Source organism: Maylandia zebra, linkage group LG15 (assembly GCF_041146795.1).
Source record: "Maylandia zebra isolate NMK-2024a linkage group LG15, Mzebra_GT3a, whole genome shotgun sequence".
Lineage (NCBI taxonomy): Eukaryota > Metazoa > Chordata > Actinopteri > Cichliformes > Cichlidae > Maylandia > Maylandia zebra.
In genome coordinates this window covers 25,305,974-25,332,069 of record NC_135181.1, presented here as the reverse complement: position 1 = coordinate 25,332,069, position 26,096 = coordinate 25,305,974, and the positions used below count along the sequence as shown (strand labels likewise).

At 41.1% G+C, this 26,096-nt stretch overlaps 1 protein-coding gene across 2 annotated transcripts in view; it reads right to left on the bottom strand.

Annotated features, from left to right (window-relative positions):
- Positions 1–26,096, bottom strand: part of mei4 (meiosis-specific, MEI4 homolog (S. cerevisiae)) — a 77,784-nt gene that overhangs the window by 29,525 nt on the left and 22,163 nt on the right. The window contains exon 4 of one of the 2 annotated variants that reach the window (XM_004561065.2): positions 20,041–20,172. The exons of the other annotated variant lie outside the window; for it this stretch is intronic. Coding sequence (XP_004561122.1) covers positions 20,041–20,172 — 132 coding nt within the window. The remainder of the gene's footprint in view (positions 1–20,040; positions 20,173–26,096) is intronic. 2 annotated transcript variants of the gene reach the window in all.

Below are 26,096 nucleotides of genomic sequence, written 5' to 3'. Positions count from 1 at the left end.
GTCCTTTTTGCTCAATTGTTTCTTATCAAACTGATTCTCTCATCACCATCTCAGTGTGATGTCCTTAAACCTCAGTGTGAATCTTCTGTATGAAGAGACATTTGTGGGAAAACTTACCCAATTCCTCAATACAGCAGCCCATCATTTTGTCTTCAAATGATGGGTTTTAACAGCTGATTTACCAACGATCACTTTTATCAGGACTTAACCGAGTCAAGGATTTCAGTTCTCACCGTCACACCTACAGAGGCTGAACGCTTTTTGGAGATTTCATCAGTTCACCTCTCATCTCTCCTTGAGACTTTCTCCTTCAGAACACCTCTGCCACTCAAACTGAAAGCACAATCCCATTAAAGCCACATTTTTCTGAGTCAGAGATCACCAACAAGCATCAGGCGGCTCTGGAGAAAAAAAGAGGACTGAGTATTTGAAAGTCCTGATATTTGAAGATTAGATGCAACACACAGCTGAGGCCCAACAGCTGTGTGTCACCGCCTAGGCTTTGGACCCACAGTTTGGGGTTTCTGTGAACAGTTGTGATTTTGTTTTAGTTTTGAGGATCATTTGTGTTTGAGTTTTGCTCCTTTTGCATCACAGGCTGTCCGTTTATGTTTTACCTTTATCTTGTGGAGGTCTCTGTGATGCTTGGGTAAATAGTATTGAGTTTATTCCTTTTTTGTTCCTTTCTGTTCTGGTCTTAGTTTTTTTGTCCTTCAGGGTGTCCTGTGTGGAGTTAGTCTAATCTCCACAGTCATCTCCTTCTTAGGTTTCTCTGCCTTTGTCTCATAAAACCAATTAGTGTCAGCTATGTTTCATCATATCACCTGTTTCATTACCTGGTGTGTGTATACAGCGGGTCAAAAAAGTATTTAGTCAGCCACCGATTGTGAAAGTTCCCCCACTTAAAATGATGACAGAGGTCAGTAATTTGCACCAGAGGTACACTTCAACTGTGACAGACAGAATGTGAAAAAAAAAAATCCATGAATCCACATGGTAGGATTTGTAAAGAATTTATTCGTAAATCAGGGTGGAAAATAAGTATTTGGTCAATAACAAAAATACAACTCAATACTTTGTAACATAACCTTTGTTGGCAATAACAGAGGTCAAACGTTTACTATAGGTCTTTACCAGGTTTGCACACACAGTAGCTGGTATTTTGGCCCATTCCTCCATGCAGATCTTCTCGAGAGCAGTGATGTTTTGGGGCTGTCGCCGAGCAACACGGACTTTCAACTCCCGCCACAGATTTTCTATGGGGTTGAGGTCTGGAGACTGGCTAGGCCACTCCAGGACTTTCAAATGCTTCTTACGGAGCCACTCCTTTGTTGCCCGGGCGGTGTGTTTTGGATCATTGTCATGTTGGAAGACCCAGCCTCGTTTCATCTTCAAAGTTCTCACTGATGGAAGGAGGTTTTGGCTCAAAATCTCACGATACATGGCCCCATTCATTCTGTCCTTAACACGGATCAGTCGTCCTGTCCCCTTGGCAGAAAAACAGCCCCATAGCATGATGTTTCCACCCCCATGCTTCACAGTAGGTATGGTGTTCTTGGGATGCAACTCAGTATTCTTCTTCCTCCAAACACGATGAGTTGAGTTTATACCAAAAAGTTCTACTTTGGTTTCATCTGACCACATGACATTCTCCCAATCCTCTGCTGTATCATCCATGTGCTCTCTGGCAAACTTCAGACGGGCCTGGACATGCACTGGCTTCAGCAGCGGAACACGTCTGGCACTGCGGGATTTGATTCCCTGCCGTTGTAGTGTGTTACTGATGGTGACCTTTGTTACTTTGGTCCCAGCTCTCTGCAGGTCATTCACCAGGTCCCCCCGTGTGGTTCTGGGATCTTTGCTCACCGTTCTCATGATCATTTTGACCCCACGGGATGAGATCTTGCGTGGAGCCCCAGATCGAGGGAGATTATCAGTGGTCTTGTATGTCTTCCATTTTCTGATGATTGCTCCCACAGTTGATTTTTTCACACCAAGCTGCTCGCCTATTGTAGATTCACTCTTCCCAGTCTGGTGCAGGTCTACAATACTTTTCCTGGTGTCCTTCGAAAGCTCTTTGGTCTTGGCCATGGCGGAGTTTGGAGTCTGACTGTTTGAGGCTGTGGACAGCTGTCTTTTATACAGATGATGAGTTCAAACAGGTGCCATTCATACAGGTAACGAGTGGGGGACAGAAAAGCTTCTTACAGAAGACGTTACAGGTCTGTGAGAGCCAGAGATTTTCCTTGTTTGAGGTGACCAAATACTTATTTTCCACCCTAATTTACGAATAAATTCTTTACAAATCCTACCATGTGAATTCATGGATTTTTTTTTCACATTCTGTCGCTCACAGTTGAAGTGCACCTCTGGTGCAAATTACTGACCTCTGTCATCATTTTAAGTGGGGGAACTTGCACAATCGGTGGCTGACTAAATACTTTTTTGCCCCACTGTACATATTGTCTCCTTTTGTCCTTTGTCGCACCATCCCTCATTGTTGTGTTTCCTTGCCCTGGATTCCCTGAGAATTTCGCTTTCTCTGTATTTTGAATTACCACCATTAAATCTGTGTTTTGAGTAGACTCTTGGTTTCCTGAATCGTGAGCGTGTGGGTCCCCAACCTGCCAGCCACAAAGTCATCAGATGTCTAAAAACTTACCTGACCCCCAAATCCAAACTTAGAATCATTTAGAGATGCTGGAGTTAACCCGTTAACTCCAGCTTCCTGTCTTGGATGTTATTTATGTCACAAAGAGCTTGGTAAGAAATATCCACATTGGAAAAAGACTGGAAGACTTGATGTTATGGTTTGTGTGCTCAAAAGCATACAGAAAGCAGGTTTTCCAGCTGCTGCTGAACGTGCAAACGTCTGGAAATTAATGAATTTTCTCTCTGCTTTAAAATGATGACATTTAGTTGAAAGCACCGCTGTGTCAGAGCAGACTACCACAACTTTATATGAAGCAAAAGCAGTCATTTGCTTAGTCACAAACCACAGAGAACCTCATCAAACGTTGCATGCTGATCTCTTCCAGCTCACGGTTTGTGTTTGGTGGCAGCAGCGGGCAGCTGTTTTCATCAAACTAGCTGCAGTAAAGTCACCAAACACCACCTGCCCGGCACAAAGCAGCAGGCGGACGCAGGCAGGAAGTGAAGAAAGGCGGATGTTTAGCATCCAGAGCCAGATATTTGTCTCTGGAGCCTTTAGAAAAAAAGCCGGTTCTGCCTTCAGCTCCTAAGATGTGTCCGTTTGTGTTTCTTCTCTCTTCCTCGTCACTTTGTGCTCACTGGCAAACTGTCATGCTCTTTATTTTCCACCATTTACTGAGTCCAAACAACCATCTTCTCAGGTATGTCCACAGCTTTTTTTTTTATTTCTGACTTCACTGCAGACCCCAAAATTGTTTCAAACTGACCTGAATTTATATTTAAGGATCGTCCTTTAAGAGCTGGCACTGCAGCTGAAGAGTCCGCACGTTCCAAGCCCGGAGACAGCGCCTCAGGTAACTGGGAGGATTCACCGGATCATGCACCGTGAATTTGTCCCCAGGGTGAGACTGAGAACGTGAGACCTACCATGATGTCCTGAGGCTTGAGGGAGAAGATTCAGAGGCACCAACAGAACTGCAGCGGTGACGTCACATCACGCTGAAAACGCTTTTACCACACCAAAGATTTATTTCCTCCACATCCTAGAGATTAAAATTGACCTGAAGGAATATTAAGTACCTTCAAACAAAGGGAGGCCATTTTTATGGTCTGTTTTTACCCTGTAATAATTTTTACTGGATTAATGTTGATTGTTCACTGGTTTTAACTTTTGATTCTTACATTTTTAAAATTCTACTCTTGATTGTAATCATTTTCTGTGTCTTCTGTAGTTTTAATAAGTTTTTAGCATCCTCTTGTTGCCTTTCTGTTTGTGTTTGCCGGTGACTGTTGTTTCTTTTTTTCTGTTGTTTCTCATTTTTATCTTATTAATTAACTTGCTCACGTCGGTCTGTTGACCGAGTTTTACATCTTCTTGTGTCGTGCGTGCAGTTTCAGTGCTAGTTTATAGAGTTTTGCATGATTTGGGCCCATTTCCACCGTAAAGACATTTATTTGTCGTCTGGTTTTCAGCTTGTTCAGCAGCTGAGATTTGGTGCTTTTGTCTGTTTTCACCCTCCTAAAAATCTTCTGCACTATCAGTTTAAAAAAAAGAAAAAGAAAAGGATGAAGTATCCACCGACACTTTGCATAAAAGGCAGACGCCGGGACAGCAACCACTGAGGGTGCATAGTAATGGCGTCAGAGTGGCATTTACACTGCCCAGAGGTTTGGCGGATCTCTGCGTGCTTTGTCCTAAGGGGCTGCCACCGAGTGTCACGGACCTCTGACAGAACAGCGAAACGTCCAGATGGTGAGGCTTATCTGTATGCTGCGTCGCTCCAAGGACAGCGGCACTGGGCTGGAGCATCTCTGAGGGCATATGTCAGACAGGAACGCCCGCCTACACAGTGCCGCAGCCCCTCATCCTCTCGCCCTCCTCACTACTCACTGAGAACTCGTGTCCTTGAAGCCGTGCATGTGAAAAAATAAAAAAAATTCCTTAGTCGTGACAGCTCTGAATTTCAGTGATGCGCAGTTTATCATCTTGCACCTCAGTGTCATCATATGGAAGTTTACATGCTAGTGTCTGCTTTGCTTTAGTACAATCATCAAGTCTACCTACACATTAACACAGAGCCTCATCACAGACTCACATTATCTGATTATCAACATTGTAATTCAGGTTTATGATGAATTCTTGACCTCCAGCGGGTCAGTGTGCATTTTAAAGCTCCTGGTAGGACGTAATGTGCTACAACCATCAGAGGGTGGTGCTAATGCAGCTATAAGCAGGTTGCAAACCTCCACTAAACAAAAGCAGAAGAAAAAAAGCATGACACTGCCAACAGTCTTCAAACAGGCGTTTGAAGATTAGGATCTCTCCTTCAACTAGGATCAGAAGGGTAAAAGCGACATATATGAAAATCCAAAGACAACCACAGCTACCCATCTTTAGTTAAGTCAGTGGGGTTAGGACTCTACCATGTTAGCACTTCTGCCACAGCCATGTTGGTTTTTTAATACAATCTTTGAACAAGAGGGAGGACTGCTAAGTTATCAGCTAAGTTATCAGAGCTAACTCTGGCCAGGTTAGTGAGTAAGCTGCAAGGCAGCAATACAGATCCCAATTAATCATTTCTGAGTAACGTCCAATTTTAAATCCTAGAATATTACTCACTAAAACTGGAACTCAGGTGTCATGGACAGCGTGACGATTAGCTGCACAGCAGACGATGGCAGATAAGCCTAGCACACAAATACCTCTCTCACCATACACCTGTCATTCCAAGAGACCACACCCCTAAGGATTCAAACTTTAAAGCCTTAATAGAGTTTAATGCTCACCAGCTGCCTGGACTGCTGTTAGGAATACGGAAACTATTCCTAACAGACAGCAAAACAGTTTATTGCTGGACATTTTAGTAATGCACGCAATGAGAACCGACTCTCTGTTGGAAACCCTAGTGGACATTTGTGGAACTGCATGTTTTGGTGCTCCATTTTCCAACAAAAACATTATTACAAGCTTCGGCCTGAAGAAGACAAATCTGTTCATTATGATTAATCTAATCAAACTGTGGGACTAAATAGTTTGTTGGGTCTGTCAGTTAGGCTGCTCGTTCAGTTTATATATTTATAATAGGAAAATATCTCAAACTAATCTGGATCCAGGCATTCATAGTGTGGAAGACATTTCTACCTTTCAGAATGTTTTTAAAGAACATTTTTGAATTAATATATCACAAATAATACATATATATTAAATTATAATTTTGTATGTGTTTTTGCACCCAGTATTGAATGCTGACTTGTTAAAACCAGTTTAACTGCTGACATACTGACATATAAACTGTAATAATACAGTTCACAATAGTGTCATCAGCACTTGCAGCCACTGAAAAACCAACAAATAACATCCCTGTGCTGGTATCCATTTTAATTCTCGCTTGAATGTGCTTCCAGACTGGCTCATAGCACAATGTTCAGGTCTCTGACTAGACAGCACGATTGACAACAAGGAAATAAGGTTGATGATGTGTGAACCTGACACCACGCCCTTCAGCCATCATCGCCTGTCCTTTCCACCACTGGAAAAAGAAGGCCTGAGTCAGCGGAGAGTCCCCGGACAGATGGGAACAATCTGCTCTCTGAACCACCAGCTGGAGAAAAAGAGGGCCGGCAGTGTGCCGATGACCTGACCACTTCAATTAATTACTGCTTTAACAGTATCCGTACACACAGCCAACCAAATGGAGCTTCCTCTTCATTTATTATTTAAAAAATGTTTCCATGTATCAACAGTTACTGGTACAGTGCACTTTAAATGGAAACTGAGCATAAAATTTAAGATATGGAACCAACATGTTATTCTGAACACTTGTTACGCGTTCGTAAACCTGAATGTCAGTGCTCTCTGGTTTCTTTCCAGAAGGACAAAATTATGATTAAAGTTAGTTAGTTGGGTAAATAGTAAATAGTGTTAGTTTCTGGGTTTTGTCCAGTTTTGCTCATTTCTATTAATATTTATGAAAACAAGAATAAAGATACTGTTTTAAAATCTACTTAATGACAAAAGTGGGGTCTGAACTTCGAAAAGGGAAAACCTGCCTCTTCAAAAGTAACAATAAAAATCTAATGACTTTATAGTGAGATTTAAAAAAATCTCGATGTTTCCTCAGTAAAGCTAAATGTCGGGAATCTGTGTTGAGGTTTGCAAAAGAAATGCTTAAAGTCAAGTTTTTGTTCGGGTAGATGAACTGCTTCCTGTCCGGGGGGAGGGTCCTACAGAGAGGACTGGAAAGCCATCTGCTTCTGTTATCAGCAGGAGTGAAGGGTTAACTGAATCTCAATGCCCACATAAATCACTCACTGACAGACACTAAAAATAGAGTGCACAGTACCTGGATGTCTGAGTAACCTGTGGGAACACAGCATGGGACTCAAATTCTGCCTTTAAGTCTTTTTCTGTAAAGTTACAAAGTTTCAGCTCTCGTCTCCCAGGGGAAACGTTCTTAATGCACCACCTGAGCGCCCAGTTCAAGCCTTTCTTCAATAGCCACCAACAAAAGTCAGCATGTGGGAGTTTATAGTTTGACTTGTTTATCATGGCTTACGTCTTCGACAGCAACATTTACATCCTTGCTTTTAGCTGAAGGCGGTACACTGGTCTATTACACAAAAATCAATCAGCAAACCTTTGCAATAAATGTTCTGGACGTGAGTGAAGCACTGCAGAAAAAGGCCAACAATAAAGCCACCATTATTAAAGAGAAAGAAAACTGCGACAAATGATTTGTTAAACTTAAAGAAACAACCAAAGGGGAAAAGAAAATCATCAAAACACAATGTGAAAGGTTTTGAAATAATCTAAAAAGTTTCAGTTTACTGAAGCCAAGGAGAGAGGCATTCATAACATTAAGTTTGTCCCTTCAATGGAAAGAAATTACTAATTAAACAATCAACTGTTCAATTAACCAGCCTATCAGCGTCGTTCTAAAACGATCTGGTAGGTCTGCAGAAATCCAACATCCTCTTACTCACCGCCTGAGAACCTCAGTTTAGCCCTCAATGATGTATTTCATTTCTAGGGAAATACAGCAGAATGAATGCCAACAGAAAGCTGCATTTATTTTCTTCATTTTTCAAGGCAAAATCACAAACCCAGAGAGAGGCACGCTCAAACCAAACAAGGTTTCAAACCAAGGTTTCTCATCACTCCAGCTCCCAAAGGTTTCCTGTAAATTTCAATGTGCTGCTCGTATGACTAATGCTCAGCTCTGATTAATGTAATCAGTGTTTTTTATCAAGAGTAGACAGAAATGCATAGCAACTCACTATTTGATGGATAACTCATGACGCACACAGCTCTATGATCGTGTGCTACAGGGCAGCAGCGTGTTTGTCAATGCAATCCAGAGTTTAACGTTGTTTATATGCATATTTAGATTGTCCGGTGTCACAGATCTCCCACAGGAATAAATGATTACGAACATTATTAGATGCTGTTAGACAGAAAATCAACTGAATGACATGACAAATCACAGACACAATAAATAAACTGACCTGCTGATCGCATGAAAAACATGTTATTTTTGCGAGTTATTTACATCGTTCAGGTATTACATGAAGACAATAAATCTTCATGCAATTGCAAAACAGAGACTAAAACATACACCAAAATATGTCCAAACCACCAAACCACGTTTAAAGCCAGTCAAAAACTAAATGTACTCCAAACTCATCTGCCATAAAGTTCAGCCCGTTCTTATTCCCAAGGCGTTCCTGAGGAACGCGAAAGGTGACCTTCAGCGTTCTTATGCTATGCGCCAGGTTATGGGTTAAATCCAATAGAATTACGGTCCCGCGGTAATACACATTCCAGCCATGTATTCCAGCCCTAACCCTAACCTGATCCCTAACCTTATCCAGCACTATAATGACATTAAGGCTATGTCCACACGTACCTGGGTATTTTTGAAAACGCAGATTTTTCTATGCGTTTGCACCTTTCGTCCACACGTAAACGGCGTTTTTGGTCACTGAAAACGAAGATTTTTAAAAACTCCAGCCAGGGTGGATATTTTTGAAAACTCTGTTTTTGCATTTACGCGCGGACGAAAAAAACGGAGAAAATGCAGCGTCAAATGTGTGCGCATTTTTTGATGTCACACTGTGCGCCACGTTATTGTTTCGGTGAAATGAATTTCTACAATACTGTTACTGTTAATTCTACTCTCTGCAGTGTTTAAATGCTTACATATACACACAGTTACTGTCCCTCCACACATACGACTCGGTTCTGCTTCTATGCCCCAGCTTTGTTTACTTTTTCCCACCGAGGCTTCTAGACTTCTGATTGGCCAACATTTCTGCACGGTTAGGACTATATCGCCACCTGCTGCTTTGGCATGTTCCTAGCAGCGTTTTCCTTCATTTCTGCCTTTACGTGTGGACGGGATTATTTTTTAAAACGAAAACGGAAAATCTCCGTTTTCAAAAATACCCGTGTACATGTGGACGTAGCCTAAATAGTGTTTTCCAAAGCGATTTAAGTAAAATGAACAAACATGTGTAGATTGATTCCAAACGGTTCTCATGTTTCCTAATTTTTCCGATTTCATAATTAAGGGACGTGTTGGGTGCCCAGAAGTGTAAGATGTTGACGATTTGTCACCTAGCATAAAATATTACACTTTGGGAGTGAGAATGTGTTGCAAAGTTTTAGTCACTTTAAGCCCGCGTGGGACTGAATCTGATCTGAATCATTAGTTTAAAGATGAAGGTTAGCCAAAAAACTGTAGTATCTCCAGCTGAGAACTAGGGCTGCTATACAGCATTAAAATGACTAAAACTTTCTGGCACATTCCTTAACGGCACCACACATAGCAGCTAATTTCAGCCTGAATGTTTATGTCACTAATACTGACTGCGTGATTTGGAGTGACATTAAACTACATATTACTTTGCTGCCACAAACGATTATTTTGATAGTTGACTAGTCACCGATTATTTTTGCGATTAGTCGACTAATCAGATCATCACCCATTGGACGTACAGCTTATTGCACCAGCAGCATCTGCTCTTATATAACTATCATTAGCTTATAGCCTTAAGTGTTTCAGGTATGTGCTAACTAACAATAAAGACAAGATGATGGTTTATTAAATTTTAATGAAATTTGCAGATTTGAAGTTTAATAAACTCCTTGCTATTTAAAATATAACAGGACACCGGAGTATATTCTCCAGCATCTCACACTTCTGATAATCAGTTGTCTGCTTGATGTTTATTCAGCTGTGTAAAAACTATAACTTTAATCTCAGCCAAGCCGATTAATCGTGGCAGCCCTACTGAGAACTGGATGTACTTTTATACTTATGTGGCCGGATGGGTTGCGCGTGTCTCTCTCTCTTGGTTGTTTGCTTGCTTGCTTCACCTTTTCTCTCTTTCCGCTGCATTCGCTCCTTGTATCATGTGATTGGGCTACTTAGGAACCTACCTGCATATTGATTACAGGGTGGTGTCTGTCTGTATGAAGGGAAGCCGTTTTTTTTGTTGGTTCATTCCTCCCGAGCTTCTGGCGCAACACAGTAAATGCTGGCCTATCGTTACAGGTTAATTTACCGAGATGATCGGATCATGTGACTGCTACAGGTAAGTAGTGAAACTAGTAGTAATATTTCTGCGGCAGAGTATGTTTAGAATTAGATTATTAATTAACCTAAGCTAAAGGTTTAAAGGCACCGTGAGGTGAAATAAAGACACACCACTGGGTATTTTGTTTTGAAATGAATGTGTTGGTGATAAATTTCTGTCACCCAGTGATATGCTATTATGAAGGAGTGTTCACTTTCTCTGATGGTCCTGTTAATGTTGGCAAGAAAAATCAAAACATTTGAAAATGAAAGGAGACAAATAAAATCCACCCACTCACTTCTGCCACTGTCATGATGGTTCTCCTGTCAAAAGAAATCCTCCATGCTGAGAACTACTTTTCACTCAACACTGCTCATGGGGTCTGCTGCTACTGACAAAGAGCTGAGGCAGGGGTCTGTTCATGGCGTTGACTCAGCCTGCCGAGAGTGTGAAAGATCTCAGTTCTGTATGGGGCGAGCTTGTAACTGCAGAGCTCAGTGGTTTTCGAATGACGAACAAGAAGCTCTTAGAGGGTCTTTGTAGCGTCCCAGCGGGTCGCCGGCAAAGTAATATGTAGTTTAATGTCACTCCAAATCACGCAGTCAGTATTAGTGACATAAACATTCAGGCTGAAATTAGCTATGTGTGGTGCCGTTAAGGAATGTGCCAGAAAGTTTTAGTGATTTTAATGCTGTATAGTGTTGAATTGGTTCATTAGTTGAAAGACTAAAGTTAGTCATTAAAAGAGGATTTGAAGCACTTTGGACTTTTTCTTTGGGCTTTAGAAGCCTATTACAGTGGGGCAAAAAAGTATTTAGTCAGCCACCGATTGTGCAAGTTCCCCCACCTAAAATGATGACAGAGGTCAGTAATTTGCACCAGAGGTACACTTCAACTGTGAGAGACAGAATGTGAAAAAAAAATCCATGAATCCACATGGTAGGATTTGTAAAGAATTTATTCGTAAATCAGGGTGGAAAATAAGTATTTGGTCAATAACAAAAATACAACTCAATACTTTGTAACATAACCTTTGTTGGCAATAACAGAGGTCAAACGTTTACTATAGGTCTTTACCAGGTTTGCACACACAGTAGCTGGTATTTTGGCCCATTCCTCCATGCAGATCTTCTCGAGAGCAGTGATGTTTTGGGGCTGTCGCCGAGCAACACGGACTTTCAACTCCCGCCACAGATTTTCTATGGGGTTGAGGTCTGGAGACTGGCTAGGCCACTCCAGGACTTTCAAATGCTTCTTACGGAGCCACTCCTTTGTTGCCCGGGCGGTGTGTTTTGGATCATTGTCATGTTGGAAGACCCAGCCTCGTTTCATCTTCAAAGTTCTCACTGATGGAAGGAGTTTTTGGCTCAAAATCTCTCGATACATGGCCCCATTCATTCTGTCCTTAACACGGATCAGTCGTCCTGTCCCCTTGGCAGAAAAACAGCCCCATAGCATGATGTTTCCACCCCCATGCTTCACAGTAGGTATGGTGTTCTTGGGATGCAACTCAGTATTCTTCTTCCTCCAAACACGACGAGTTGAGTTTATACCAAAAAGTTCTACTTTGGTTTCATCTGACCACATGACATTCTCCCAATCCTCTGCTGTATCATCCATGTGCTCTCTGGCAAACTTCAGACGGGCCTGGACATGCACTGGCTTCAGCAGCGGAACACGTCTGGCACTGCGGGATTTGATTCCCTGCCGTTGTAGTGTGTTACTGATGGTGACCTTTGTTACTTTGGTCCCAGCTCTCTGCAGGTCATTCACCAGGTCCCCCCGTGTGGTTCTGGGATCTTTGCTCTCTGTTCTCATGATCATTTTGACCCCACGGGATGAGATCTTGCGTGGAGCCCCAGATCGAGGGAGATTATCAGTGGTCTTGTATGTCTTCCATTTTCTGATGATTGCTCCCACAGTTGATTTTTTCACACCAAGCTGCTTGCCTATTGTAGATTCACTCTTCCCAGTCTGGTGCAGGTCTACAATACTTTTCCTGGTGTCCTTCGAAAGCTCTTTGGTCTTGGCCATGGCGGAGTTTGGAGTCTGACTGTTTGAGGCTGTGGACAGGGGTCTTTTATACAGATGATGAGTTCAAACAGGTGCCATTCATACAGGTAACGAGTGGGGGACAGAAAAGCTTCTTACAGAAGACGTTACAGGTCTGTGAGAGCCAGAGATTTTCCTTGTTTGAGCTGACCAAATACTTATTTTCCACCCTGATTTACGAATAAATTCTTTACAAATCCTACCATGTGGATTCATGGATTTTTTTTTCACATTCTGTCTCTCACAGTTGAAGTGTACCTCTGGTGCAAATTACTGACCTCTGTCATCATTTTAAGTGGGGGAACTTGCACAATCGGTGGCTGACTAAATACTTTTTTGCCCCACTGTATATCACTTTAAAATGTAGTCAAACTATTTTTACCTAAAAACTGCAATAGAAATTAAGTAAATGTTAAAGCATTCATTCTAGACCCAAAATCTAAAATGTTAGATTTTTTCTGACACAGTATTTTATTCTATTGCATATAGTTTTGTATTTACCCTGGCCCTGAGGTCGTCAAGCTTGTTCTCCAGTGACTGGACGTTGGCGAGCAGGATGCTAGGCAGAGGTGTGCGGTGTGCACGAGCTCTCAGCCTGTTCCTGACGCCGGCTCGCTTCCCTCTAGGCTGCCACCGCTTCCCTTTGTTCTCCCTCAAGATCTCACTCGGCCAGCTCGGATCCGGAGTTAAAAACTTCGAATTGTGAGTAAATTGTATACCAATAGAGACAATAGTGTCACTGTCATAGCTAATGTACCCAATGGTGATGATTTTGCCGATTTAGAAACGCTGAAAACTAACTTAAAAAACAAAGACAAAGAAAAAGTGGTCGGAGCAGTCGTGACGGCAGCCGACCTCACCGGCGCCATCTTCATCTTCATCTATGCTCGCTTCGAGGCTGCAGCTAAGGACTCCAACAATGCTAGTGCTAGCGGCGCTAACGGCTGCAGACAGGAAGATACTGCCAGCACCGGAAACGTGCTCGTCATCTCCGAGCATGAAGTAAGGAGAGCCTTTATGAGAGTGAACACCAGGAAAGCAGCAGGACCAGACGGCATCCCAGGTCGTATCCTCAGAGACTGCGCATACCAGCTAGCTCCTGTGTTCACTGAGATATTCAACATCTCTTTATCTCAGTCGGTGATCCCCACATGCTTCAAAGAGTCCATCATTGTTCCTGTCCCGAAGAAACCCCACCCTGCTTCTCTCAATGACTACCGCCCTGTAGCCCTCACCTCAGTAGTGATGAAGTGCTTTGAACGCCTGGTCAGAGACTTCATCATTTCTTCACTACCAGACACACTGGACCTACTACAGTTCGCTTACCGTCCAAATCGTTCCACAGACGATGCCATCTCTCATCTCCTCCACACATCACTCACTCACTTGGACACTAGAAGGGGGAATTATGTTAAAATGCTCTTCATAGACTACAGCTCTGCATTTAATACCATAATTCCCTCCACACTCACCACCAAGCTGGAGCATCTGGGACTCAGCTCATCTATGTGTCAGTGGATCTTCAACTTCCTAACTGGCAGACCACAGGCAGTAAGGATGGGCGGACATGTCTCAGCCTCCACCACTCTCAGCACTGGAGCCCCCCAGGGGTGTGTTCTGAGCCCCCTGCTGTACTCTTTGTACACATATGACTGTGTGGCCACTACCAGCTCCACCACCATCATCAAGTTTGCTGACGACACCGTCGTGGTGGGCCTGATCTCTGATAACAACGAGACGGCCTACCTGAAGGAGATTAGGAATCTGGAGAACTGGTGCCAGAGGAACAACCTCCTTCTAAACGTCAGTAAGACAAAGGAGCTGATAGTGGACTTCAGCACTAAGCAGGAGAGGAACTACCAGACCCCCGTCATCAACGAGTGCCCAGTGGAGAGAGTGGACAGCTTCAAATACCTCGGAGTTCACATCACGCAGGACCTGTCATGGTCCTGTCACATCAACACCGTGGTGAAAAAGGCCCGTCAGCGTCTCTACCACCTCAGACGCTTGAGAGACTTCCAACTGCCCTCCAAGGTGCTCAGGAACTTTTACTCGTGCACCATAGAGAGCATCCTGACGGGAAACATCTTAACCTGGTTCGGGAACAGCACCATGCAGGACAGACGAGCTCTACAGAGGGTTGTGCGATCAGCTGAGCGCACCATCCGCTCCGAGCTCCCTGACCTGCACTCAATCTACAGCAGGCGGTGCTGGACCAAGGCCAGGAAGATCGTGAAGGACCTCAGCCATCCCAGCAACGGACTGTTCTCTCTGTTGAGGTCAGGAAAGCGATTCTGCTCCCTGAAGACCAACACAGAGAGACTGAGGAGGAGCTTCTTCCCGCAGGCGATACGGTTTCTCAATCACACCACCACACAGTACTGACCCACACATATAGTTCTTACACACACACTGGACATTCTGGACATTGTTTTCACTTCATCACTTAAATCACTTTAAGCATATTTGCACTGCACAAGACATAATGTGGATTGCACAACACTGGTCACTACATTCTTCATTTCCAGTTAATACTTGTACAGCTGCTGTTATTGTGTATATATTTATTTATATTTCTTCATACATTCTTATATAGTTCTATATTGTGTATTTTGTTGTACAGTTATTTTATTTTCAACTTTAATTTATATATTTTATCTTATTCTTTCCCAGTTAAATTTACCCTTCATTCTAATTTGTGTTGTACAGTTATTTCATTTTTAACCTTAATTTATATTTTATTCCTTCCTAGTTAAATTTACCCTTTTTAATTTTTCATATTTATTTCCTATCTTATTCATAGCCTTTTCCTTTTTTGTTTTCTTTAGGTCACGAGCAGTTGTCCAAGCATTTCACTACATATCGTACTGTGTATGACTGTGTACGTGACAAATAAAATTTGAATTTGATATTTTGATTTGTATTCTATTGTTTATAGTGAGTTATTCTTTTTTTCTTATCCTATTCCATAATTTTTCTTAATTTTTGCTGTTAAACTAGATCTAAAACCAGCCCAAACCTAAAACAAAGTCTAAATCCAGTCCAAACTCAAAACTACATCTAAAACCAGCCCAAACTCAAAACTAGATCTAAAACCAGCTCAAACCCAAAACTACATCAAAACCAGCCCAAACCCAAAACTACATCTAAAACCAGCCCAAACTAGATCTAAAATGAGTCCAAACCCAAAACAAAGTCTAAAACCAGCCTAAACCCAAGATCAAAACCAAGTCTTAAACCAATCAAATCCCTAAACTACCCAAAACTAAGTTCAAAACTAGATTTAAAACCAATCCAAACCCATAATAGATCTAAACCAGCCCAAAACCAAAATAAATCTAAAACCAGTCCAAACCCAAAACAAACCTGTCTACAAAAAGGCCCAAACTCTAGAACAAAACCAAGTCTCAAACTTGTCTAAACACAAGTTCAAAACCAAGCCTAAAGTGAAGAGAAAAACTTACCCACAACCAAAACTAGATCTTAAACTACTCCAAACCCAAGCCAAAAAGCCAAAGCTAAGTGTAAAACCAGTGCAAACCCAAGAACGTTGACCTTTAGGCTTTGTTATACAAAAGTTTACATAGATCTCTACTTCTGTGTATCAGATTATTTATACACTGTATGTATTTTCAGGAAACTAAAGGTGCTGGAGCATTTTAAGAACCTCACAGTTGGGGAATGACCTACATGCACAAATCAGACTAGAGCCTGTGACTGCTTTTCAATCTTCTTATCTATGACATAGTACAGTTTTCACTGAACTTTCACTGGATGTTTCTGTTTCACTAGTTAACATCCCGCAAGTCTCTGGTGAAATGTTTAAGGGGTTATGTTTTACTCTACTTACATTTCAGCCCAATAGACCTGAAATCGCTGTTGTTGAGGAGTTTGCTTGGTACTTAAGTTAAAAGTGAAGTTAATTCCTCATGAATGCTGACAATGAGTGTCATTTACCTTTACTTTGAGTTTTTTTTTGTGCACTTCACCCTTGGGGTGAAGGGCAGAAATTTTTAAAAATCAGTCTGAACTCATATAGTCACTAATCCCCTACTTGGACATAGCAGTCTTACATAAAGCACTTCTCACTTTGTCCTGAGGCTTTCCATTTGGTTTTACATTAAATAAGTGGACAACTCAGCAGTTTCCCCTTGTATATAAAACTGTACAGAGTGCAAATAATGGGTTTAAAACATTTTCCTGATATAAAAAACTGGCCCAGTGTTTTCTTTTTTCCTTAGGCAAATGTATGCATTTGCTTTTTGTGCAATGAAGCAAAAGTAGGACCACAAGGAAGGAAAAATCACCAGGAATTTGGTCAAAATTGGTTATTCTGAAGTAATGTTTAATCTGCTACAGCTTAAAATAAATGTTTGTTTATTAAAACAAAGGGAAAATGCACAGATGGTGTATGTAAGCAAGGTGATGCAGACTTTCTTTTCTTCATGTGGACCAATCTCACTGAAGGTCCATTTTGGGGCAGAAAAACTACTACAGAGTCAAAGACATCCTCTAATTTGAGTCCAGCCAGCTCTACCCCAAACCACGAATACATTCTATGTGTTTTTAATAGAGATGGGCCGATCCGATATTACGTATCGGTCTGATACTGACCTAAATTACTGGATCGGATATCGGAGAAAAATAAAAAATGCAATCCGATCCATTAAATATCACGAAAGCACCTCACAAAACTTGCAACACACCGTAACTCACCTCAGAACGTTAGCACGTCGGAGCAGTATGCATCACGTGATAGAGCGGCTGTGGCATGCGGGACCTGTCGGTGGTCTGGATAGCATTTGGAGCTTTGCTAGCAACCCGGCATTTCATCTCCGACAGAGTTATCCCCGAGAGAAGTAAAGCAAATGTGTAAGTCCATCTCTGAATGTTTGTAAAGCATTCCTGCATTAAGCTTAACAAGCGACTGCCTCTTCTTGCTGCTACTTCAATCATGAAACTGCTTAATGATCAGCTGATCGGCTTTTCTGTCGCGAGTCCGTCTCTCTTGTTTGTTTTTGGCCCACTTTGCACCAGAAAGAGGAAACCAGCGGCTGAACAACAGCAGCACGTTTAAGCTTGATCAGCTGTTGTTAGAATGTATTTAATATTACTTTCTACTCAAGGATCTTTTTCTACGTAGCTGACGCTGGTAACTGTGCAGGGGCGGATCTAGCAAAGTTTAGCCAGGGGGGCGGATAGGGCATTAACAGGGAAAAGGGGGCACAAAGACATACTTTTCTTTCTTATTCTCATTTAAAATGTCGAGCTTTTAATAAATAATTATCTGACACCCAAAGTTTTAATTTGATGTAAAATGAATAGAAGTCAATTACTGTATATAGTAACTATTAAGTCTAATATATATACACCCTAGTAAGCTATAGTACTTTTTCCTTTGGGAAGGTACCATCTGTGCAGTCTGCAATTTTGTTGAAGAAAGATGTTGAATCTATTTAATATTTCTTGAAAAATAATTGATTTCTGTGCATTTTTTTTCCACACTGCATCAAATTAAAGTTGATTACGTTGATTAAGCATCATGAGGTGGAGCGTGAGGGGTGGTTCCCTATTTTTTATTTATTTATTTTTGTTGTTGCTGGGAGTTGGAACCCTATTAGTTAGGTTGCTTAATATTTACACTAAGTACTCTTTAAAATACCAGAATAGGGAGGATTGTCATGATCCTGGGTCCTTTTGACCCAGCATTTTGTGTTTTCTCTTCGATTTTGGTTCTGTTCTTCCTTTGTTTAGTGTTTACTCTGTTCTGCCCGTGTGTTCCTGTTTTATTGTGAAGGTCTGCGTCTTATGTGAGTGTTTTCAGTTTGCCTCCCTAGTCTCGTTATGTTAATCACTCCCAGCTGTGTTTCCCACCTGTGTGTAATCTCCCTGTGTTCTCTGAGTGTATTAAGTTGTATTTTCTGTCTTAGTAATTGCTTGTTCGTCTGTGTTGTTTCCCCTCGGTCTCCCTGCGTCTCTCCGTATGTATTTCCCCGGACCTCTGCATCTTCGTTTCTGGTTTGTTTTGTTAGTTTTACCCAGTTTAGGTTTTCCTGTTTCACCTTCACCCACGCCATTGCTGTTTGTATTTTCTTTTGTTAAATAAACACTCACCTGCTCCAGAGCTGCTGCCCTTTGGGTCCTTTTCTACATTCCACACGGCTTGCCCCGGCAATCCGTGACAAGGATGGTGTAGGTTTAAGTTTATTAGATTGATCAGTATTGCTGAACTATGAAACTTTTTTTTTTTTGCATACAGGTATAACAGAATAGCTTTAGTGTAGTTGTTGTTTTAAACTTGAGTATGAACTTATACAAAATGCAGCAAGATATTTAAAAAAACAGTTTTGTTGATTAAAAAACACTATATCGGATTCATATTGGTATCGGCAGATATCCAAATTTATGATATCGGTATCGGACATAAAAAAGTGGTATCGTGCCATCTCTAGTTTTTAATAGCATACTTTGTTAGGAGAAGGCATTTAAAACATATTGAGGACTGCGGGCTGAAATAGTTTTCTTCTGAAGGCTGTGATTGAAGAATTGAAGATTCAACAGAGGCAGCCATCATCATTTACTGTGAAGCAGAGCATGATTGTGTGTTTCAAATGCTGCTCTCCAGTTTTTTACATAATGGGAGCCACACAGCTCTTCCCCCGAGAGGCTGAACCACAGAGAGCTGCAGGCAAATATGGGACCGCCGTCTGCAAATACCAATCTCAATCCCATCTCTCTAGCCTTGAAAGAAAAGAGGAACAAAAGGCTTGTGGGGTGGGGAGGGATGGTCTCTGAGACATTTCCATGGACACACTGATGGCTGCCCGTGTGCTTGGAAATGTCACACCGTCATAGCAACAGGTTTAACATCCTGCTTAATTCAAGTTCGCAATTACAGGCCTCGTGCATGCACACAGGATGATAACAGGGCCGCACTTTTACGAAGGACTACCTCTTCAGAGTCTTGCTTACAGATACCCATTACTGCTAGTTTGCTGGAGACAAAGGCTTCACTGCAGCTCAAGGCTGTTTTGCGTTGTCAATATCTCCAGTGAACAGTGTGTTCAGCTGTTTGTCCTCTTTAACTTGGCTCTAAAAAAATGCAGCATGGATAAATTTCAAGTGAGCGTGACCGACCCTGCTGAGTGGGAGGGAAGCTCAGCAGGAGCAGTGAAGGGGGAAAATTGTCTGTATCCTTTTTTTTTAAATTTTGATTTTTACACATTTCCATTTCGCAGGACCCCGGAGACATGACACCTGCCTCTGTCTTTCACAGGAAGCAACGCCGGTCACACGCAGCTCTCACCTGGTCAGAGAAACCCACTGAGAAACTCTTGAATACGGTGGACAGGAAACCTGTAGGAAGCGGTATTGATTACGGTCTTTCAGACGCGACCGTGGCAATGAGTCGATAAGGGCAAACTGTTTGGGCCTGAAGCCTCGTACAAAGGGCGACTTTGAGGAGCAAAAAGGTCAAATAAAAAATAGATGTATGAGAGAGAGAGAGAATCTGTGGGGAAGAACAATAAAAACAAAACAAAAAAAACAGTGAGCACAAGTCACACATTTATGATCTGAACATGGTTTTTAAAAAAAAGAGCTGCAAAGCTGCAGAGACTGGGAAAATAAACCTGCAGTTTATCAGCGGGCAGCGGAGGACGAAAGAAACAAAAGGGATCAGCATTGTCACTGAGCCAAAAATAAAGACACAGGAGAAGAGGTGGAGGAGCAGGTGTGGGGAAGGCAGCGGGCGTTTACCTGGAAGGCTTGCCAGAGCTGATCGGCCAAGGCGCCGATCTCTGAGAGGATGTGACGAACGAGCAAAGATGCTGACATGCGGCTGCTACCCAGCGCGATCACGTACTCCATCAGCTTCTCCGCAGGCTCGAGCTGAGTTTGGAAAAACACCACGATGATGCTTCCTTAGAACTTTAGAACTTAATAACACAGAACATAAAATCTGTAAATACACTGATTCTGTTGCTCAAGATTCTAAACTAATCATAAACAGAGTTTCTGCAGGATTCACCTCCAGCATCAACAGTTCATCATGATATCTAACTTTGTAAAATAAACTAAAACGTGGACATCATTTAGTGATGCATTTAACATGGATCTCTCTACACTCACATTTTACAACAGACACAATAAATAGTTAGTTTATGAAATTAATAAAGCTTTTTCTATTGACACATGAGGAAAAGGTAGAACAATGTTTCCCAGTTCAAAATAAGCTTTCTTAATCTGATACTGGGCCTTTGTGCAGCACCTCATATCAGCCTGTGACCGGAATAAGCTGTTTTTTAACAGAGGGTTTGTCACACAGCAGCGGCACGACCAATGGCAACTCAATAACGACTTGAATTCACCAAACTTTTATGAAAAAAAACACTGATGTAACAAAACAAAGACAACCAGAATCAGGATCAATCCTGATCAGCAGGTCACGAAAAATGCAATAAGTGAGACCTTTTCTGAATAAACCCAGCAAATAAAGACATAAAAAAGATAAGAATAACATTGTTATGTTTAATGTAAAAAATGGCTCCAGTGAATGGTTCAACCTGAGCCAGAAGAAACCACTTTCACGATCTGTGATTTTTTTTTTAAATTTAACATAATTTTCATTTAACCTTTATTTATACAGGTAATGATATTGAGTCTCATTTAAAAGAGAAACCTCTTTCAGACAAACATACTAAAGTATTGAATATTAATGGCTGTAATTGTACTTAGAGCAGGGCGATATGACCAAAAAATATTTATCACGATATACATTTGAAAATTTGCAATAACGATATAACTGACAATATAATTACACTAGATAGAATACTTTACAACTCCACAACTTTATTAGTGCAAAAAAAGAAAACCATCAATGTATTTTCACTTAAACAGCAGCTGTTTTTTATGTGCATTAAAGTTATATAAAAATTTAACAGTGCAAATGCAAATTCCTCGCTGACAGTTTAACCAAAAGACATATCCTCAGCATAACCATGTATAATATCCACAAAACTTAAAAAGAGGTTATACACACACAATACGGTAATATTATCTTGAAGCACAGTACGTATCACTCTGCGAGGCTCCTGCCAACGATAGCCATAATCCTCCCACAATCCATCAAGCGGTGCGGGTTCGTATCCATCAAGGGGGCACTGTCGATTTTCAGAAAAATCAAAGGATTGATTTTAAGTGTGCCGTATTTTCCAAAAAACACGGTAATAACGACGGCCCGCTAGCATGCTCTACCAAAAATAGTGCTTTGTTGTGTATCTGACGGACGAAAGCTAAACCAGTTCCACACTGAAGTTGCAGCATTTTTACAAACCAATTCTGGTTCATCCGTTTCATTCAACGATCTGCTTTTGCCCTTCTTATTCTCCGTTGCCGCCATGCTTTTTCCGCCATGTGCTTATGAAAACAAAGGCACTGAGCATGCGCGTTTTACCCATATTCTATCACGATATTTCATTTTCTTATCGTTGCCCAACATTATACCGGTATTACCGCGAACGGTATGATATAGCCCAGCCCTAATTGTACTTTAGGTTTATTTTATGTCACATTTATTTACTTATTTAATATTAGTTAGTTGGTTGGTTGGACACAGATTATAGAGCATATCTAACGCACATCTTCCCTTATTGTCTTTTATTTTCTGCATTATTTGACTCAGGAATGATGAATGGATTTATAAGAGATCAGGACCCTACCTATTTCAGATTTTCCTTTTATTTTGTGCGCCACAAAGAAACTTCTCCACACACCAACACATCCTCTGTGCTGCTCCACAGTCTCCAGACGCCTCACATTTAGAACAAACAAACACTGCCCGAAGCTCATTAACAAACTTTTTAAATTATTTCAGCTGCTGATTTAACTCCAGTCGGGAAAAAAAAATCTAATTTCACTGAAAAGCTCTGCTGAGCTGAGAAAGTGCTCCGACACTCGATGACAGAGGAGCAGCCAAATATTTTTAGTCTTGAGAATATTTTAGAGCATGATTTATAGCAGCATGCTCAATATCTGACATGGAAATACTCAAGTGGAGCAAAAGTTGCTTCATTTTGTAAAATAATGCAGTTTTGTCAATGGAAATTCCAAAAATGAATACAAAAGAATAAGTTTTTTACTTCAATGATAAAACACTCAGACTTCGATCCAACCGCAGCAGAGCTTCTTTCCTTGTTTTCCTATAACTGGATGCCCCAGGTGTAGAAGCAGTCGACTCAGAAAAGCTGTTTTTAAATTCCAGATTACGCTCAGAGCGCATCCTTTGCCAAGGCTCCAGTTTTGCAAAGATGGATGAATAAACTGAACTCTAGCATTTTTCTTTTCCTTTTTTAAATCAGCCTTGTCAGTTTTCCATTGGTGGAAATCATAAAAACATCTTTATATGAAAACCCTGTGGTGTATGTGCTCTATGTGTTACATTTCCACTTTTTCATGTTAGTTCCCTTTCTGCCAAATCAAACACGTGGAGCTCCTCGCTGTGGCGACCTCTCGTAAATAAATACCAGCTGAAAATAACTTTTCTAATTATCAATTAAAATCTGTGAGTTTTGTCTGTGAAACCAAAAAGATAAATTAGTGCTTGTGTATCTAATACAGTCACAAAACATGTATTATTATGCATTATTCTGTTAAAGAAGCTGGGGTTCACCTACCTTTACTTGCATGTGTGCGGTTATTTTGATCGGTTGTGGTTTTCAACGAACGTGCATATTAGAGGAAAATGTCTTTTGTACTGTACTACTGTAGCACTAATTTAATTTTGCAGATTCATCTCATTAACATAAGTTAATAGGTTTTTACAGATTAAGTTACCCGGGAGTGTATAAAGTAATTAACACCGACTCCAATAATTCCATGTATACAGTTCTGCATAATGTGCACTTCCAGTCTGGGAATTTAAATATACTTTGACACATTTCCAGTAAGATTATTTTTGTTTCATTATTTCAGCTTTTACTTAATGATCTTTCACCTGTGGACTGGAAAAAAAATTATGCTGGTAGATCGATTCTGTGGAAAACAGGTGCCTTATATGTGATAATTAAATATTGATTTGGTGAAGATTATGTGATTTTTGTGGTTAAATACTGTGGTGGTTGGAAAGCTCGCCAAAGCAGGCTGAATGTGCGACTGAATCCATTGTGAGAAATCTGTTTTGTGAGGTTAGCTCCTGTCTGAAAGTTCTTCAGAACCTTCGACAATTGTCGTCTCCTTCGCTTTCTGCAGCATGAATATTAGAACAGACTTCAGTCACAGTCTTAAATCCTTCTGAGAATTCGCAACTCTCAAACACACGAGAATCCTGAAGGCAACAATCACTCGACACTGATTGAGGCTGACACTACGAACTTAAATGACCTCCCAACCAAACAGAAGCTGCCCGATTAAAGGTTCACAACAGAAACCAATCAAACAAACTCAGATTAATATTCTCAGGTTGGGTAAAACTATGGGCTCAAAATGTGGTCATAAATATTTTGTACTTGTAAATCAGTTTCCTTGTAAATCAGTTTCGTATGTGTAAAAAGAATTTGTGTGTGTGTAACAAAGATTTGTGTGTGTAAAAAATAATTTGCGCGTGCGTAAAAAAGATTTGTGTGTGGACTTAGCCAAAAAAAACCCTGAAAGTTACAAGTACGAATTTTGACACTATTTTTCTTCCTTTTATCTGATTGGTCAATGTCATGTCAATCACAAATGTAACAATCCAATCAGAGAACAGATGGGTTTGGCTGTCGGAGGGGCGCTTTTTTTGAACTGCAGGTCCTTGAAGGGTAATACAGTTTGAAGCTGGAGGATCTCTATATAAATATCCGATAGCAGCTAGGTCCCCTAACTGTTGAAAGGATAAAGTTGTGGTATATCAGTGGTTAGAAATATTATTATTACTTTAGGATTAGTTTAACACAAAGTTAGGGCTGACCCGGGACCACTGCTGTGAGTCACAGTGCGCAGCATAAAAGTCCTTTCACATCGGACGCAGGATGTGCTGCTAATGCTAACTGCTAACTAAAAGCAAAGGATCCAGAATTTGTTGCGCTGGCTGCTGGGCTCTGTGGGTTTTTGCAGCAGCTCTACCTGTACTAGATGCACCTGCTCCTTGTCGTTTCTATCTCTGACTTTATGTCCTCTACAAGAGTTTCTGGTTTTTTTGCTAGTTCTTCAAATGTTAAATAAAAACATCTATGCTAATTCATAACGAAGAAAGCTTTGTAATGAAGACTGTCATTTCCAAAACACTGCCCGCCCCCACCCCGCGGTCCGCAGCGCTGTTGAAAAGGCTGTGGAAGTCCCTATATTAAACACGTAAACCTGTGACACAAAAATCACCAAACTCGGACGACCACAGACTGTTTTCCTTCGTGGTGATTAAGGAAAACGCTGGGTTGGCATGTAAAAGGGCATTTATTCCCTTCAAAGACCTGCAGTTCAAAAAAGCGACAGCCAAACCCATCTGTTCTCTGGTTGGATTGTTACATTTGTGATTGACATGACATTGACCAATCAGATGAAAGGAAGAAAAATGGGGTCAAAATTCGTACTTGTAACTTGCAGGGTTTTTTTGGCTAAGTCCACACACAAATCTTTTTTATGCACGCACAAATCTTTTTTACACATACAAATCGTGATTTACAAGTACAAAACCGATTTACAAGTACAAAATATTTATGACCACATTTTGAGCCCATATGAAACCAGCAGATCACCAAGTCCTCACTCGGTGACACACCTCCAACACCATCTTTAAAAAAGGGGTCTTTACTTTAACCAGGCAGCTAGGTGATGTTGCACCCATCAAACATACAAAAACAGTGCATTTGTTTAGGACTATTTTCAGTGGCGTGTTTGGTGCTTTCTTGAGTATTTGTGGCAGCAGGACTCTTCAGGGTAGCAGTGCAGCTCACTGACGTGTTTTTAATAGTTTTAATGGAGCACACAAGAGGTTTTTTGACTAGAATATTAAAAGTATACTGATCCCAAAACACACTGTCAGCCATTTTACAGCCGACACATCCAAACTGTCCTCTGATGTAGTTCCGCCTGGCAGCTCCAAAAACAGCAACCAGGGGGTGAAATACCCAACTCTCAGACTTCATTAAAACTTCAATTTTGAGCAGGGACCACGTCCAGTTAACCTACGACTGACCTGGCAGTTTGAAGCCCAGCAGAGAGGTGTAAATCTTTATTTATTTATATGAAAGAGACAAAAAGCCAGCCTGCATCTCCTTTCTGCTGCTGGAAAAAATTTTGCCTTTCAACCAGTATGACACACTCTTTGTAAAGGTTTGTTATTCTCCTTCTGTTCAGCTGTGAGACAGACTGAGGATTACTCACAGTCTTTGGTTTGATCGTTGGAAGTTTTTTTTCCCCCCTTAAATTTACTGCAACATCTTCTTATTTCATGTCTTTCATGCGTTACCTGCACATCCTTTAAAAATGCATTTATTTTGTATGCCTTTGGAAAAATGATGTTACAGAGTACAAACCTGTGCAAGAGGCCTATTTTTTTAAGCCTAGCTTCCTGATTTGTCTGCATATGTGAAGGCACTGTAAGAGTGAAAGGCAGCACCGTCAGAAAAATTAATGGTGTGATATGAAGGCGAGTTTAAACACTGGCTGGATCCAGGGTACGAGAAGGTAATAAAAGTTCGTCCAGCAGACAAAAGGATGACATGGGTAAGATGAGGCAGCGGTGGAGTTATAAGAAGTCAGACAGACACCAAACTGTTCACCCTCTGAAAGGTTACTGCATGAAATATGTCTGCAGTTCAGCACAGAGGGAGAGTGACATT